The sequence below is a fragment of the Schistosoma haematobium genome, chromosome 3 (assembly GCF_000699445.3).
Source record: "Schistosoma haematobium chromosome 3, whole genome shotgun sequence".
NCBI classification, from domain to species: Eukaryota; Metazoa; Platyhelminthes; class Trematoda; order Strigeidida; family Schistosomatidae; genus Schistosoma; species Schistosoma haematobium.
The window spans coordinates 21,790,337-21,806,376 of record NC_067198.1 but is presented as its reverse complement, the minus strand read 5'-3'; the positions used below and the strand labels follow the sequence as shown (position 1 = coordinate 21,806,376).

The 16,040-nt window shown below is 40.5% G+C and overlaps 1 protein-coding gene across 3 annotated transcripts; it reads left to right on the top strand.

Annotated features, from left to right (window-relative positions):
• The first annotated feature begins 790 nt into the window (after window positions 1–790).
• On the top strand, window positions 791–13,936 carry MAF1_1 (RNA polymerase III-inhibiting protein maf1). 3 transcript variants are annotated; one of them, XM_051213273.1, is made up of 6 exons: window positions 791–903; window positions 2,429–2,636; window positions 3,771–4,010; window positions 5,503–5,624; window positions 5,760–5,876; window positions 11,937–12,174. In XM_051213273.1, the coding sequence occupies exons 1-6, from the start codon at window positions 821–823 to the stop codon at window positions 11,950–11,952; spliced, it is 786 nt and encodes a 261-aa protein (XP_051069237.1). In that variant the 5' UTR covers window positions 791–820; the 3' UTR covers window positions 11,953–12,174. The 3 variants fall into 3 exon arrangements, with proteins under 3 accessions (XP_051069237.1, XP_051069236.1, XP_051069235.1); XM_051213272.1 differs by having other exon boundaries at window positions 11,408–12,174; XM_051213271.1 differs by having other exon boundaries at window positions 2,429–4,010; window positions 11,408–13,936.
• Window positions 13,937–16,040: the final 2,104 nt, after the last annotated feature.

The following is a 16,040-nucleotide window of genomic DNA, read 5'->3' as shown; positions in this document are numbered from 1 at the left end:
CATCACTAGTAAACATACTAGGTGTTACGTACCTGTTGAATTCCCGCGGTAGTGCCTTGACTACTACGAGGAATTGTGCACGTGTGTCGTTCACGCCGTGCTCGTGGAAGTCGGCTTCTGCGTAACAGAACCAGGCTTCTATATTGTCGGACCAGAAAGGCATCAGTTGAAACGAAGGCGGGGACAAAGTCTTAAGCTTGAGTACTTTGGGTGTCTGTTCAGTCATGATGAAATATGAAGTACGATAATGAACGAGGGGAAAATATATATATATTCAAGAAAAAAATGACAATGTTTAAAAAAATAAAAAATAAGGCAATGATATATAAAAATCCCAAAAAGGAAAAGACTCACAGTTGCAATTAGGTGTACCAGATCACGTCAGTCTCACCAATGAGGATCGCACAGATATTCAGTGTTTGACAACGCTTCTACCAGTAACACCTAATATAATTCGTAACCACCCAGAGAAATCAAAAGACAGAGTCGAGGAGATCGGAAGAGTGTATTTGGCGATAACCAAAATATCGGAATTCTCTGATCTAATCTGACTAGCGATTATGGTTGATGTTGAGCACGGCGTTACCACACGTGATCTGGTGCGGATGCCTGACCGAGCGCCTTCAGCTAGATGAGTCCTCTAAAACATGTGGTCAGCATCCAATGTCGGAAAATTACAGGGCTATTTATTTTGGGGATTTATTTACCACCACAACATCGAGATTTGATAGCAAACACTTGTACTATCACCAAGTAAATATTGGATATTGAAATTTCTTTGTAGCCTTATGATCTGTGGAGCTCAATTTATTGTCGGAAGATGAAGCTGTTAGACCAATTTGGCTTGGAAGGTTTGAGTTCGCAATTAAGTAACGGTAGTAAAAGATATAAAATTGATGCCAGGTGTGTAAAATTTAACCCACTAAGTTTTCAAGCTTCGTTCATATGTTTAATCCATCAAATTGATGGATTACATATGTACATATATACTACTCTCCCCTAATAGTTAACTATTAGGGAACAATTGTCACGGTCTCCTCGAATTATTATATATATTAAAGAAATCAGACCCTCATTTATCCTATTTGATATGTAGGTTTTGTGAGTTTTACTCCATTAATGTGTAAGATTCCCGATAATCTTCGAAAATTGGTTGTTCTCATATCCAGTCAACTGGTTGATTCTCGATGCTATTACTTTTCTGTCCGACTGATATCATTTTTGGTATAATTCAACCTAAACTCTAACGTCAATAATTTAAAGAATCTCAGATTTCTGCAACCTCCCCCCCCAATGAAGATTTATAATATTTTATACACATTTTTCACCCCAAGCTACCATTCTTGGTGAATTTTGGGACAAAATCCCGGTTACATAAAAATTGTAAGAGATTCCTGAGGAAAAAAACCACACTTGAGTAAATTTTCGCGAAAATTTCAGAAGTTGGTGGACCTTGTTACTTTTTCCTATAATTCACACATATTTTCAATGGATATTTTATACTTCTCACCCGTTTATCCCTTCTTCCGGATTTTTTATATTTGTTTCTATTTGACCGGTGACGTCTTTGTGAAGACCCTTCCGTCCTGTTAGCTACTCTTCAAAAAAGTGATTTAAACTTATCCACATTTATTTCGGTCTCCACACTCATGACTGGCTTTTGTATATGTCACGGATTTTAGCCTGTATGTTTGTTTCGCTTCGTATTTTCAGGTCTTCTAAAGTTATATGAAATCACCGTCCCTGCATTACTCCAGCCTTCAGAAAATGTATGGCAAGGTTTATTTATACGCGCAACAAAAACTGGTCTTATCGTCGCGTAAGCTATTTCATCATTGCAAAGAAATACACTTTGTTTGTGAGCGGTGATTGTATGAGAATTCAGTTTGTCAATAGTTCATGGCTTATACCGGTTGACAAACTGAAACCACCAATAAAAAACCATCGCTTTCTGTAGCGTTGTTACTTCGATAGGCGAGTTTAGATATTCCGATCTGTAAATATGGACCTTGGCAATAAACCCCCTTAACTGAAACTTCTGAAGGTTCAGTGAAGTCGTTGGGATTACTATTTCAGGGAGATTTAAGAAACGAAACCCTTTTAATTGGGTTTTTTATTTTCATATTAAAGCTGTGACTATGTATACTAGCTAAATTACGACCTGTCGGGTTACAAACTCAACTCGTTATCTAGTTTGTTTCTTTCAGTCAATTGCTACAGGCTTCCCATTAGTTCTAAACTCACACTAGTTTCCGGACGTGTATTCAGTTTATGATTTGAGTTTTATTTCTCGTTCTAATCCTATCTTTATGAACCAAAGTTACAAACATTCGCATAACTTTTGTTTACTTTTTAGTCTTACATACCGAAGCTTACCTCAAATTGTTTATGTATCTGATGTGTTGTTTTAATTACTTTGCTCTTCTAGGCTAGAAAGCTATTCATGCAAAATGGTTTCAGAAGAGAAACGTCAATATAAGGAATTAGTTTCTCGTTTAAATAGTGATGAAAATCAAGAATCTCCTGCCCTTTACCTTGGGTCCTCGCAAACTCTACGGGATTTGTATGAAATGACTGGACAAGTGGTCGATCCCGAAACAATTCGGATGAGTATCATCCAGAATCAGTCACCATCGGTCACTTGTTTTTTCTCATAATTTTTTTTCATTACTCTCTGTGTCCTCGTATCATTTTATTGAGTTCTCATTGTATGCTTTTATAGAGTTGGTGCATCTCTCTGGGTTAGCAGTAGAAGTTTACGAAGTACTTGACTAAAATTTTACGCTTAATGCTACCATCTTGCGGATTATTTCCGTCCTAGTTGCTCTTTATTTCTATCCACGTGTTTTTTCATAATCTGCTTGTCATTTTAGCTTCGCAAAGTCAAGTAAATACGACTTATGTACAGTAATAATATTACTCTAACATATAATTACGTTACGCCAAAAACCGGGAAAATAGAAAAATAACCAACTTTATATTCATATAGGATTTTATTTTCAGGGATTTGTTACTGCCTTATACTCATTGGCTTTAAATATCTCTTATTATTTGAAGATGTAATAGTGCTTGTAATTACTAGTTGTGTAGGTGTTCACAGTCTAGAACCGACCCGTCTGTTGGCTGGTACCTTGGCGTGGTAGACGGGCTTGTGTGTTGCAGTGATCCTGAGGGCTATACCGACCGAGGTTCAACCATGTCGGGAAGGCCGAAGGTGAGCAACGAGACGAAATCCAGCTACTATTTAGTAACTTGAAATTACAAACATCTTTGGATGATAATCTAAGTAAGTACGAGATTTCCGTTTAAAATGGATAAACTAACAAAGTAGGTGCAACTAAGCAGTCCTTACCTTCAAATCACGGTCCATTCATCTCGGACTACTTGCAGTTATTCATAGTTTTAGTTTGGTATTTAAGTGTAGATGTGGTTCATCACAAGATTACTGGTTTATTACTTTATTATACTGGAAATTCAATAGCATGTTTTATCTCGGAAATAAATATCCAGACTCTGAAATAAAGATCTATTTACAACACTAAGGAAACTGTTTGAACCCAAACATACTTGTGTTATAAAATAAATTGGTCCGTACAGTCCGTTAAATATAAGTTAAGAATGCATGTAGTACGCGCTTGTTCTTAAAATTATTTAAATGTGTTACCTGTTTACATTCAGTGATCGTTGAGCGATCAATAATGCCATTGTTTTGAGGTTGTTCATAGTTCTTATATTTATTTTAATTTCTTGATTCCTGATTAATTTGACAGAATTCTTCCAGCCTCTCCCCTCCCAGAAATGTATGCAGCGGAAGAAAACGTACTCGATCTGAAACATCTATATGTTTGAATGATAGTACTTCAGAATCACCGTCTCCAAAGTTTCCAACCTCAGCTCTATCAACCAAAGATTTGTTCTGTTTAATGAGTACATTAAATAGTTGTTTTGGCCCTGCCTATGATTTCCTTACTGCTAGAAGTGATGAATTTTGTTTGGAACCTGAACTATGGGTACGCTATTAGTGAATTTCGTCTCAACTTTTCATGCATGACACCATACTCCCAACCGGTTTTGTAACTCTTCGTATTAGTTTTATAGGATAAGGAGTGAACTGCGTTTCTCTGAATCATTTAAACACTGTTAGATGAGGTTTTCCACTAAGAAATTTCCTATTTTTTCAAGACAACTTATGAACAATGCCAGCATCTGGAAATGTAATACTTGAAACTATTCGTATTAATTCCTATGTATGAATGTTGACTGGTAAGCTATTGGGCATTTTGTTATCGACATTCAGTTGAGAATACACTTCCATCTAAACAAAAGTAAAAATCCTTTCTACAGACTTCATTTAATAGATGTTTGGGATTACTTATCTTTCAGCCAGTTGGTAACTATATTTTAACACTGTACTCCAGGATTTTGTTACATGTAGCCGTAAGAATTCAGCTATATATTGTTCGTTTGAAATATGTGATAAAAAGCGCGTGCTATAACTTCGTGAATTTTTTTATACTCAACATTCTAATTGATAGAATTGACAATAAGCAATAATATAGTTCCAAATAAGAATTAAAAAAGTTGGGTTGTCTATGTTTTATTATTGACCTAATCGTAGTTTTGTGCTCACATAAGCTTATAAAAAGCATCAAAACTTTAAGATTAAATTCATGAACCACTTAATTAAGACAAATATGCTTGTTGTTCACTAAACAGCAACGATTATTTTCTTAACGTCGTTCCAGATATTTTAACGATTTAATTAATACATATTTTAACACATTAGAGCGCCAAAACAACGCACCACACAAGATGGAGTAATATTATTGTAAAGATTATACAGTCTAAATAAATTGACAATAATTGTATTGATTAAATGATATAGCTAAACTAAGAAAATGGCGATGAGAGATATCGTTCATCTAACATAGTTTGTCTTCCATAAAGAATGCATTTAGAGGCTGCAGAATGATCATCACTAGCTTCTGTTCCTCATACCAACGCCTCAAGCCACTGAGCAGCTACATGTCCTATAAGAGCCCACTTAGGGAGTTGCGATGAACTAATATGTCAGTCCCATGCAACTACCTTTTAGACCACAGAGTCTTGTCACAAATTAAGTAGTTCGCAGTTTGTGAGAATACTCATACACTAACCATTTTCAAATGCTTTACGTAGTCCCTTCCAGAAGTGGCAGGGGCGGCAGTCGCTTCATTGCAAGGTTACAGAACTGTTTACTTCCATAATCTTCCCAATTTAACTAGTAAGATCTCTGGCCAGAAGTTTGCCTCCATCCGTGGGGGGGGAGGAAGTGGGGTACGCCATCTGGGCCTGGCGACTTATGGTGGTTTAAAAGTTGGAGTTCCTTCAAAAACTCCTCTTCTATAGTGTAGCCGTTACTTACTGTTCAAAGATCATATTTATGTATATATTGGCTCAGCAATCTCAATTTTACTAATTTCTTTAATATCCTCATGATTATCTTCACTTTCATTTCGTCAGCTTGTAAAACACTACATTTCTCGGTTCTGTTCCATTTATGTGGATAAATACGAAGATCTAGCACCTCATCTTTGGAAAGTCATCGGTGATGAAATTGTGCCTGCTCAATGTCGCATATATAGGTAAATGTTTCCTAAGAACTTTAATATGATGGTGTCATTTTATTTTCATGTCATGAAGTTTAGATCCTGCCGACTTTACTGAATGAATAATATCTACACTAATTTTAGTTTTATCGTTCTTCTCTTTTGGTTTAGTTATCGTCCTGATCATCTATCCGATCCATACAGCTCAGGATGTTTAGCATCTTTCAATTATTTTTTTCATAATCGATGCTTACGTCGTGTATTATTCTTTTCTCTTCGTGTATTAAAGTAAGCATATCTTATTTTTTACTGTGGTGGATAAAAATAGGGAGCCAAATTATTTTCTATTATTTTTTGTTCAAATTTTCACTGTTGTCATAAGTTTAATTCGCATCAGGTCTTGTATCTATATTTGTCTTAATCACTATTAACTACAGAAAATATACTATTCGTTTGAAAATGATGCAATTAACTGCTGTTTTTCGGTTATTATTTATTTATTTATTTGGACACATGAATATTGGTACAAGGGAGCGCCAATATATATGCGCCACACAAAAATGAAAATTCGAGAGGAATACAAAGAAAGAAAAAAAAGCTAAGGAGCGCAACAAAAAAAAGAGAGAACAATAACGAAGAGATTGGTGTAAGGTAATGTGCTAGTAATCAGGGAACGCAAAGGTACGATCGGAAGAAACCTTTCAGGTAAGGGAGACACAACCACCTTTTATGAAGAAAGTAAAAGAAGGTTACAGCAGGATCGCCACTGGCTTCTATTCTGAGCCATATCTGATAACGTCTCTATCCACTGTGTAGCACCATCTCTCAGACCCCAACCAGGGAGTCGTGAAGGACCAACAGAAGCCAGTCCTTTGCAGCTTTCTTTCATGCCACGACACCATGTCATGCACTGACCACCTCTCCGCTTCTTCCAACCAGTCCCAGAGTCGGCAAATAATGCACGACGTGGAATTCTCTGGGACGACATTCGGAGAACATGTCCAAGCCACCGAAGTCGGTGTTTCAAGATGGTGACACCAATTGAATCATCATCTCTGTACCCGAACACACGATGCCGAACCTCTGCATTACTGACATAGTGTTGCCACTGAATGTCAGCAATCCTTCGGAGACAGCGATGATCGAACACAGAGAGTCGTCTAACGTACTCAACACGGAGAGACCAGGTTTCACAAGCATAGAGCAAAACTGCTCTCACCGACGCGTTGTAGATCCGACCTTTTACAGCCAGACTAACATCACGAAGGCGCCAAAGGTGTCCCAGATTGGCATAAGCCTCTCTGGCTTTCACTATTCGTGCATTGATCTCATCACTCACACTCCCACCAGCACTTATGCAGCTACCCAGATACACGAACTTCTCAACTACGTCTATCTGCTCACCATCCAGGGTGAGTACAGGATTGGAATCCTGCCAGTCTTGTAGAAGTACTTTGCACTTAGAAGGTGCAAAGCACATACCATACCTACGGACACTGATTGCCAACTGATTAAGTGCGGATTGCATGCCTTGGGCATTATCGCACAGTAAGACAATATCGTCCGCATACTCAAGGTCGAGGAGTCTTTCTCCAAGCAACAGATCCACACCACCATTACTTACATTCATCAGAGCTGTTTCCAGAACGTCATCGATGGCAAAGTTGAAGAGGAATGGTGAGATTGGGCAACCCTGCCTAACCCCACTGCTCGAATGGAACAATGGGGAGAGGTGGTTGTATGCCCTCACTCTGCCTGAGGTGTTTTTATATAGGGCTTTTAGGATGTTAATAAACTTCTCAGACACACCCTTCCTCAATAGACAATCCCAGAGAACAGTCCTGTCTAACGAATCGAAGGCAGCCCTGATGTCAAGAAACACTACGATTGTTGGCCTTTGATAAGTATGACGGTGTTCTAACATTTGGCGGAGGGTGAATATATGATCAATACATCCTCGACCAGAACGAAACCCAGCCTGCTCCTCGCGAGTCAATCTTTCTCGGGTTTTGAACAACCTACGAAGTATGACGGAAGCCAATAGCTTGAACGCAATCGGAAGTAGACTTATCTCCCGATAGTTGTTACAGGAACGACGTGAACCCTTTTTAAAGATAGGGACAACTATCGACTCATTCCATGACGTTGGTACACTCTCTAGTTCCCAAACCTTCGTAAACAACGTCGTCAGTTCGTTAGTCAAAAAGTCACCACCATCTTTAAAAAGAGCCGGAGGTAAGTCATCTGGGCCAGGTGATTTGTAACGCTTGAAGAGTTGGAGTTCCTTGCGGACTTCCTCCTCGTTTGGCGGATCAGTCGTCACCGGCCATGGAGGGTAGGACAGTCTGACCGATGTTGCCGGAGCAGCAGGCCAGTTGAACTGCCCTTCGAAAAATTCTGCCCATCGTCCAAGACGTCGATGGAGGTTAGTGATTGGCATCCCATCATCCTCGGAGATTGTTTCACTCACACCAGACTTCTTGCTGCCAGTGACTCGGATGAGCTGGAAGAGCTTCCGGTAGTTACCAGATGCAGCTGCTGCTTCCAGCTCATTAGCACACTTCGACCACCAGGCTTCTCGGTCCTTACGCAAGCTCTGCCCAATTTCCTTACGTAACATCCTTCGTATATGGTCAAACTCACGGTCACCCGGAGTAGACCGACGGGCTTCAATGAGTTGTAAGGAACCAGAAGAAACCCAGTGCTTATAAGCGGGACGTTTCGCAAACCCACAACTGACTGTACCCGCCATTTTCATGGCGTCATGCAATTGCAACCAATGCTCATCTATACTTTTCGGTGGAGTGGTAGCTAGCCTAGAGGCTAGCTCGGTTCGATACTTACTTGCAACAGAAGTTGCAACCAGCTTGCTAATATCAATCCGTTGGTGGCGGTCACTTCGTTGTCCACTGAAAAGTAAGGCAAGATTGGCGCAGACCAAGGCATGGTCAGAGTCCAGGTAGGTACTCCAAAAGGAGCGGCAGTCTTGTACACAACCACGCCAGCGGTAGCCGATCGCGATGTGATCAATCTGAGTCCAGGCTTGGGATGCAGAGGGAGGACGCCAGGTGGCACATCGGCGATGACTGTGCCGAAAGTTAGTGCTAGCCAGAAACAGGTTGTGGTCTGTGTAAAGTTGCAGTAGACGGTCCCCGTTATCTGACCTGCGACCAACGAGTTCCCATCGGCCACCTAAACGACTCTCTTTTGTGCCTAGACGCCCGACCTGAGCATTCAAGTCTCCGGCCAGTACTACAATATCTGTCGAACGCACTTTCTGGAGAAGAACAGATAACTGGTGGTAAAACTCATCCTTGATAGCATCCGGGCTGCAATCTGTCGGGGCATAGGTGGAGATGACGAAAAGACGTCGTTTCTCACGCCGATTTCTTCTCACTTTGATGGAACTTTCTAATCTAACAGCACATAACCGACTGTTAATGGGGATCCAATCGACTAGTGCTGCCTCAGCTCTAGCGCTTAGTGCGACACCAACGCCAGCAAGACCAGACGAAGATGCCACAGGGTCCCCGGATAAGCGCACATAAAACAAGCTTTTGAAGCGACAGATGGAGATCGAATTTGTAGTACTTCGCCAGAGTCTTGAATACGGGTCTCGGATAGACAACAAACATCAATATTAAGACTTTCCAAAGACATAGCCAGCCCTATCTGTTGTCCGACCTGCATAAGTGTGCGAACGTTGAAGGCAGCCAGTTTGAATGGTGCACGTGGTTTCAGAAAAACTGCTTCAGTTCTCGTATTCGGTGGTAACATACAATTTTCAACCGGACAGTGACTCGAGAACGTTTAGATACAGTCGGATTTCCACCAAAGACGAGCGGCTGTATAAGTATAAAAGGGTGAATAATGTGGAAAATAATAATAATAATAACAATAATAATGACAATAACAGTAATAATAATAATGTTATTAGTAATGACAATAATTGTAATGATAATAATTTGAATCAATTGATTGTTTTTCGGAGCGAGAAAAGTAATTTCCATAGACATAAAGAGTTCGTCATTTGTGTGTGGGCTGTGATACTGCCCGGGTGCCCAAACCGAAGCAGGTGGTTATCTTAGGGGCCACACCCTGAGCCTTTGACCTAAAGGTCTAACCCACAAGGCAGTGGAGCATCGTAAGGAGATGCAATCCCATGGTAGCCGGTGACCAACGATTGGTTCATACGCCATTTGTTCCCGCAGGATACTGGAGCCCATGTGCACCATTGGTTTGTGATCCGGTTAAAGCGCCGGACATTCGCTTTTCGTCCTCTCATTTTCGTAAACATCACCCCCGCCACGAGAAGGCAATGAGTAGGACTTCCCTGGCAGAGGCTGTATACGCGCGGCCGTGTGAGAGTATTTCGAGAGGGAGAGCGGACTCTCCCCACTCTCGGCCGTACCAGGGCATTCGGGGGCGTTTTTCGGTCAACTTATCCTAGTATCGGAGACTCATTAGAAGTTTAGTATCGTTTCGTTCTTTGTTCGATATGGATATTAGCTGTGTGTTCGAGGTAGTAGGTACACGTAAATTCTGGTTAGCTATCAATAAACACAAACTGTTTACTCGAATTATTCCAAGGATTTGTTTTATTAAAAGCTGTCGACATTTCAAATAACAGAATAGTAGTATGGATGTCTTGGCTTGTTACCGTCAGTATTCTGATAACACAGTTGACTGGTAATTGTTTACTTTATTTGTATAATATTGTAGTTTTATTTCTTGATTAGGATCCTCCATGATTTTCATTCAATACAAGACTAGTTTAGTATGTCTATTTTCTTAGCTCGAATTATTTTTAATGCTGTTCTACCATTAAGTCGCCAACACATCGAAACAAAGAACCCATGATTTCTTGAAATGAAAACCTACTTTATAAATTTCGGAGGTCGCATACAATGTATGGTAATGGCCGAGAAATCAGTCATTAGTATAGCCTATTTTTGTGTGTTATCTGTAAATTCTTGTGTACGAAATATAGGCGCATTTTTCGAATTTTACTGTCTATTGTATACTGCTCGATGTTCCATTTGAAGATATTGTCATACTTATCATTAATTTTCAGGATTTCGTTATCAGCGAAAATAAGAGTCCAGTTATATATATATAGGGCGAGAGAGTGAAGTCATTTTTAAGCCCACTCTTTTAGTACCTGTGGGCTGAATCATCAGTTTTCATGTGATGAGAGTTGTGTGAATATAATTCTGTTTCAAGTCTCAAAATGAGTTTAAATGGTTCACAACATGTACACTCCTTTTTTGCAACTTAACGGCTCTGAAATGGTTGATGCGTTTCGATATATGTTTTTATACTCTATTTATTTTGTGGCTATAATTTGTGGGAATTGGGAAACTGTGACTAAAGCTATTAAGTACTTGCTTACAAGCAACCTAAAATCTGAAAGTTTCCGAAACATTAGTTATCGGAATAATCAGTCATGAAGAAATTATGGTGCAACTTTTAATATTCGATCTTATTATTGATTATCTCTCTCTGTAAATACCTACTAACAACTGTTTGTCTCCAATTAACGCATATTTATCAAATGTATGAAACGGTATTGTCTGACTCGATGACCCTCAAATTTAATTTATTTTGGGACATAGATTTCGTTTATATGAACAACGAAAGAATTCTAATTAGAAACTACTCATCTTATCAACGTGTACACATCAAACTGTTGTTTGTGTTTTTGTCAAAGTACCAATGGAAAATATAGACTACAGTAATCGTCTGTAAAGCGGATTATTTTCTTTAATTAGTCTAATCCTAAACATTACTTCACTTGTCATTCATTGTTTTTTTTTCAGTGATTCACTCGTAGATGATGATGAAGATGAACTAACTGAATCCAATTTATACTAAACAAATTGAAATGATCTTAGTTGTTTATTTGTAAACTTATTCTCTTCAGGAATGACTAAAAACTGTTTACGATGATTTGTCGATAGTTCTATTATATGACTTTCCATAATTCTATCAATCACCTATGAGCAGAGATACACGTATAGTTTATTATACGTACTCGTAAGGAAGTTATATTTTTATCATCACCATTATACATACATACCGCACTATATTGATTCATCCCATATTTCAGGGCTTTTGCATTTATAGTTTTTATTTTCCTCAAAATATATTTCATTGTACTAACAACCATAATGCATGAAATGTTTTAGAATTCCCTTTCATTTTACCTGTATTCACACACGACCAACATGTTAATATTTATAATTGATCACTTAGTTTATCAAATAACTTTCGTGTATATATTCTTTTTGTGACAATATAAATCTCTCCTACACAAAGCTTATTATTTAAATGTATTTTTTTACACAGAACTTTTCCACTATAAATCTGTAATAGTTTGTGTTCTACTGATAACCGATATAAGTAGGATGTGTCACCGATCGAAATTGGAATACCTGGCTGCAGAAGATTGAGAAGATCGAAGAGGCGAGAACGAGAACAGAGTTATTGGTGCGGAAACGAAGAAACAGTTAAGTGTTTACTATATGGTTCTCAGATTTTCCTAACAGATTCTGTAAATTTGTGTTCAAATACATTTGTTTGTCCCCGCCTGTGTTCTCGTTCACTACGGTATACCCGGCTTTATATCACTCCCTGTCTCCCATTCTTGTCTGGTTGGTTGTATCTGGTTTGCGTGTCACACCCATATCTATTGTCTGGCTTTTACTTCATCGATGACTTTCCTTTTATTCGGATTATGATGCCGAACTTTCAGGTTGGCTTTACTCCCAGGAAGTCTCTTGCTATTACCGTTTGTCCCACGCTGAACGCTCTGGCTAATGCACTGTCTGTTGTTGAATTACCGTTCCATTCGTTTATTCTTGCAGAGGTTGGTTCTAGGTTTTAGTTTCATTTGTTCTCTAGGTATTCTAATTTCTCCTCCAAAATTGCTTCTGCCGGACATTCCTGATTATTTGTTGCTGGGTCGCGTGTTGCGCTGTAGGTTAGTAGAAATCTCCTCCCTCGGCTTTAAACAGTGCTCTTTTAAACATGTCCACGAACCTCTCGACTAAACCGTTAGACTATGGATGGTATGGAGGTGTCTTGATATGCCTAACGGCATTGCCGATGCAGAACTTCGAAAATTCGACAGGGTTAAATTGTGGTCCATTATTCAACACCAATATATCTGGACACTCAAAGTAGCCGGATGTTTGTCTCAGTTTTCCCACAGTAGCTTTTGTCGAGACAGACTTCATGTAATGGACTTCTGGCCATTTGGAGAAGGCATCGACGATCACCAAGATCTGTTTCTTGTTTACGGGACCGGCGAAATCCACATGCACTCTCGACCACGGATTTTTTGGTGTTCCCCAACTCTGCATTTCCGTCTCCCGAGGGGTTTTGATAGCTCTCACACATGCGGAACATCTCGCAACATATTATTCGATCTGAGTATCAATATTCGGCCAGTATACATAGCCACGTGCAAGTGCTTTCATCCGTGGTACCACTGAGTGAGCAGCATGCAGCTCTAACATCACCTTACGAAGTAAGCTTGTGGGTACAACTACTCGATCTCCAAACACCAGGCACCCGTCCACAAGTGATAGGGAATTTTTTTCGGTAAGCATACTGCTCAGTGTTCTTGTTGTCTGTGTGAGCGGGCCAACCATGTTCGAGATAACTAATAATCCGCTTCAGCTCGTCGTCTTCTTAAGTATAGCGTTTAATATCTTCAGCGGATAACAGTGTTGCTTTTATATCAACTTGTATTTGATGAATATCTTCTCCCAACGATATCGTTGCAATAATAGGATCTTCACTTTCCTGCTTCTGACTCGTAATTAGTCGAGATAAAACATCAGCTGGTCCAAACGTTTTTGTTGATTTACATACAATTTCGAAATCATAAGTAAGTAATGTAATAGCCCAGCGTCGTAATCTGTTTGCTGTATATGCAGGAATTTTATTTTATTTTATTTGAACACATGAATATTGGTACAAGAGAACGCCAAATATATATGCGCCACACAAAACAATGAGAATTTAAAGAAAATGAAAAAAAGGCGAAGAGGGTAAAAAAGAACAATAAGGAAGAGATTGGTGTAAGGTAGTGTAAAAATAATCGTGGTAATAATGGATGAACGGAAAGGAACAATCAGAAGAAACCCTTCAGTTAAGGAAGATACAACCAGTTCTTTTTTACGAAGAAAGTAAAAGAAGGTTACAGCAGGATCGCCACTGGCTTCTATTCTGAGCCATATCTGATAACGTCTCTAGCCACTGTGTAGCACCATCTCTCAGACCCCAACCAGGGAATCGTGAAGGACCAACAGAAGCCAGTCCTTTGCAGCTTTCTTTCATGCCACGACACCATGTCATGCACTGACCACCTCTCCGCTTCTTCCAACCAGTCCCAGAGTCGGCAAATAATGCACGACGTGGAATTCTCTGGGACGACATTCGGAGAACATGTCCAAGCCACCGAAGTCGGTGTTTCAAGATGGTGACACCAATTGAATCATCATCTCTGTACCCGAACACACGATGCCGAACCTCTGCATTACTGACATAGTGTTGCCACTGAATGTCAGCAATCCTTCGAAGACAGCGATGATCGAACACAGAGAGTCGTCTAACGTACTCAACACGGAGAGACCAGGTTTCACAAGCATAGAGCAAAACTGCTCTCACCGACGCGTTGTAGATCCGACCTTTTACAGCCAGACTAACATCACGAAGGCGCCAAAGGTGTCCCAGATTGGCATAAGCCTCTCTGGCTTTCACTATTCGTGCATTGATCTCATCACTCACACTCCCACCAGCACTTATGCAGCTACCCAGATACACGAACTTCTCAACTACGTCTATCTGCTCACCATCCAGGGTGAGTACAGGATTGGAATCCTGCCAGTCTTGTAGAAGTACTTTGCACTTAGAAGGTGCAAAGCACATACCATACCTACGGACACTGATTGCCAACTGATTAAGTGCGGATTGCATGCCTTGGGCATTATCGCACAGTAAGACAATATCGTCCGCATACTCAAGGTCGAGGAGTCTTTCTCCAAGCAACAGATCCACACCACCATTACTTACATTCATCAGAGCTGTTTCCAGAACGTCATCGATGGCAAAGTTGAAGAGGAATGGTGAGATTGGGCAACCCTGCCTAACCCCACTGCTCGAATGGAACAATGGGGAGAGGTGGTTGTATGCCCTCACTCTGCCTGAGGTGTTTTTATATAGGGCTTTTAGGATGTTAATAAACTTCTCAGACACACCCTTCCTCAATAGACAATCCCAGAGAACAGTCCTGTCCAACGAATCGAAGGCAGCCCTGATGTCAAGAAACACTACGATTGTTGGCCTTTGATAAGTATGACGGTGTTCTAACATTTGGCGGAGGGTGAATATATGATCAATACATCCTCGACCAGAACGAAACCCAGCCTGCTCCTCGCGAGTCAATCTTTCTCGGGTTTTGAACAACCTACGAAGTATGACGGAAGCCAATAGCTTGAACGCAATCGGAAGTAGACTTATCTCCCGATAGTTGTTACAGGAACGACGTGAACCCTTTTTAAAGATAGGGACAACTATCGACTCATTCCATGACGTTGGTACACTCTCTAGTTCCCAAACCTTCGTAAACAACGTCGTCAGTTCGTTAGTCAAAAAGTCACCACCATCTTTAAAAAGAGCCGGAGGTAAGTCATCTGGGCCAGGTGATTTGTAACGCTTGAAGAGTTGGAGTTCCTTGCGGACTTCCTCCTCGTTTGGCGGATCAGTCGTCACCGGCCATGGAGGGTAGGACAGTCTGACCGATGTTGCCGGAGCAGCAGGCCAGTTGAACTGCCCTTCGAAAAATTCTGCCCATCGTCCAAGACGTCGATGGAGGTTAGTGATTGGCATCCCATCATCCTCGGAGATTGTTTCACTCACACCAGACTTCTTGCTGCCAGTGACTCGGATGAGCTGGAAGAGCTTCCGGTAGTTACCAGATGCAGCTGCTGCTTCCAGCTCATTAGCACACTTCGACCACCAGGCTTCTCGGTCCTTACGCAAGCTCTGCCCAATTTCCTTACGTAACATCCTTCGTATATGGTCAAACTCACGGTCACCCGGAGTAGACCGACGGGCTTCAATGAGTTGTAAGGAACCAGAAGAAACCCAGTGCTTATAAGCGGGACGTTTCGCAAACCCACAACTGACTGTACCCGCCATTTTCATGGCGTCATGCAATTGCAACCAATGCTCATCTATACTTTTCGGTGGAGTGGTAGCTAGCCTAGAGGCTAGCTCGGTTCGATACTTACTTGCAACAGAAGTTGCAACCAGCTTGCTAATATCAATCCGTTGGTGGCGGTCACTTCGTTGTCCACTGTCAGTCAGTCAGTCAGTCAGTAACAATGTAGAACTTCATACGTAAGTACATCAGTTCGAGTTGCCACACCACATTAGCACAGA

Bases quoted from the DNA above. Each gene is read 5' to 3' on its own strand.
- MAF1_1 (XM_051213272.1), top strand. From the start codon at position 821: ATGAAGCTGTTAGACCAATTTGGCTTGGAAGGTTTGAGTTCGCAATTA. The intron at 4,011-5,502 runs GTACGCTATTAG...TCATTTCGTCAG, and splicing joins GTTTGGAACCTGAACTATGG to CTTGTAAAACACTACATTTC. The intron at 5,625-5,759 runs GTAAATGTTTCC...CTTTTGGTTTAG, and splicing joins GCTCAATGTCGCATATATAG to TTATCGTCCTGATCATCTAT.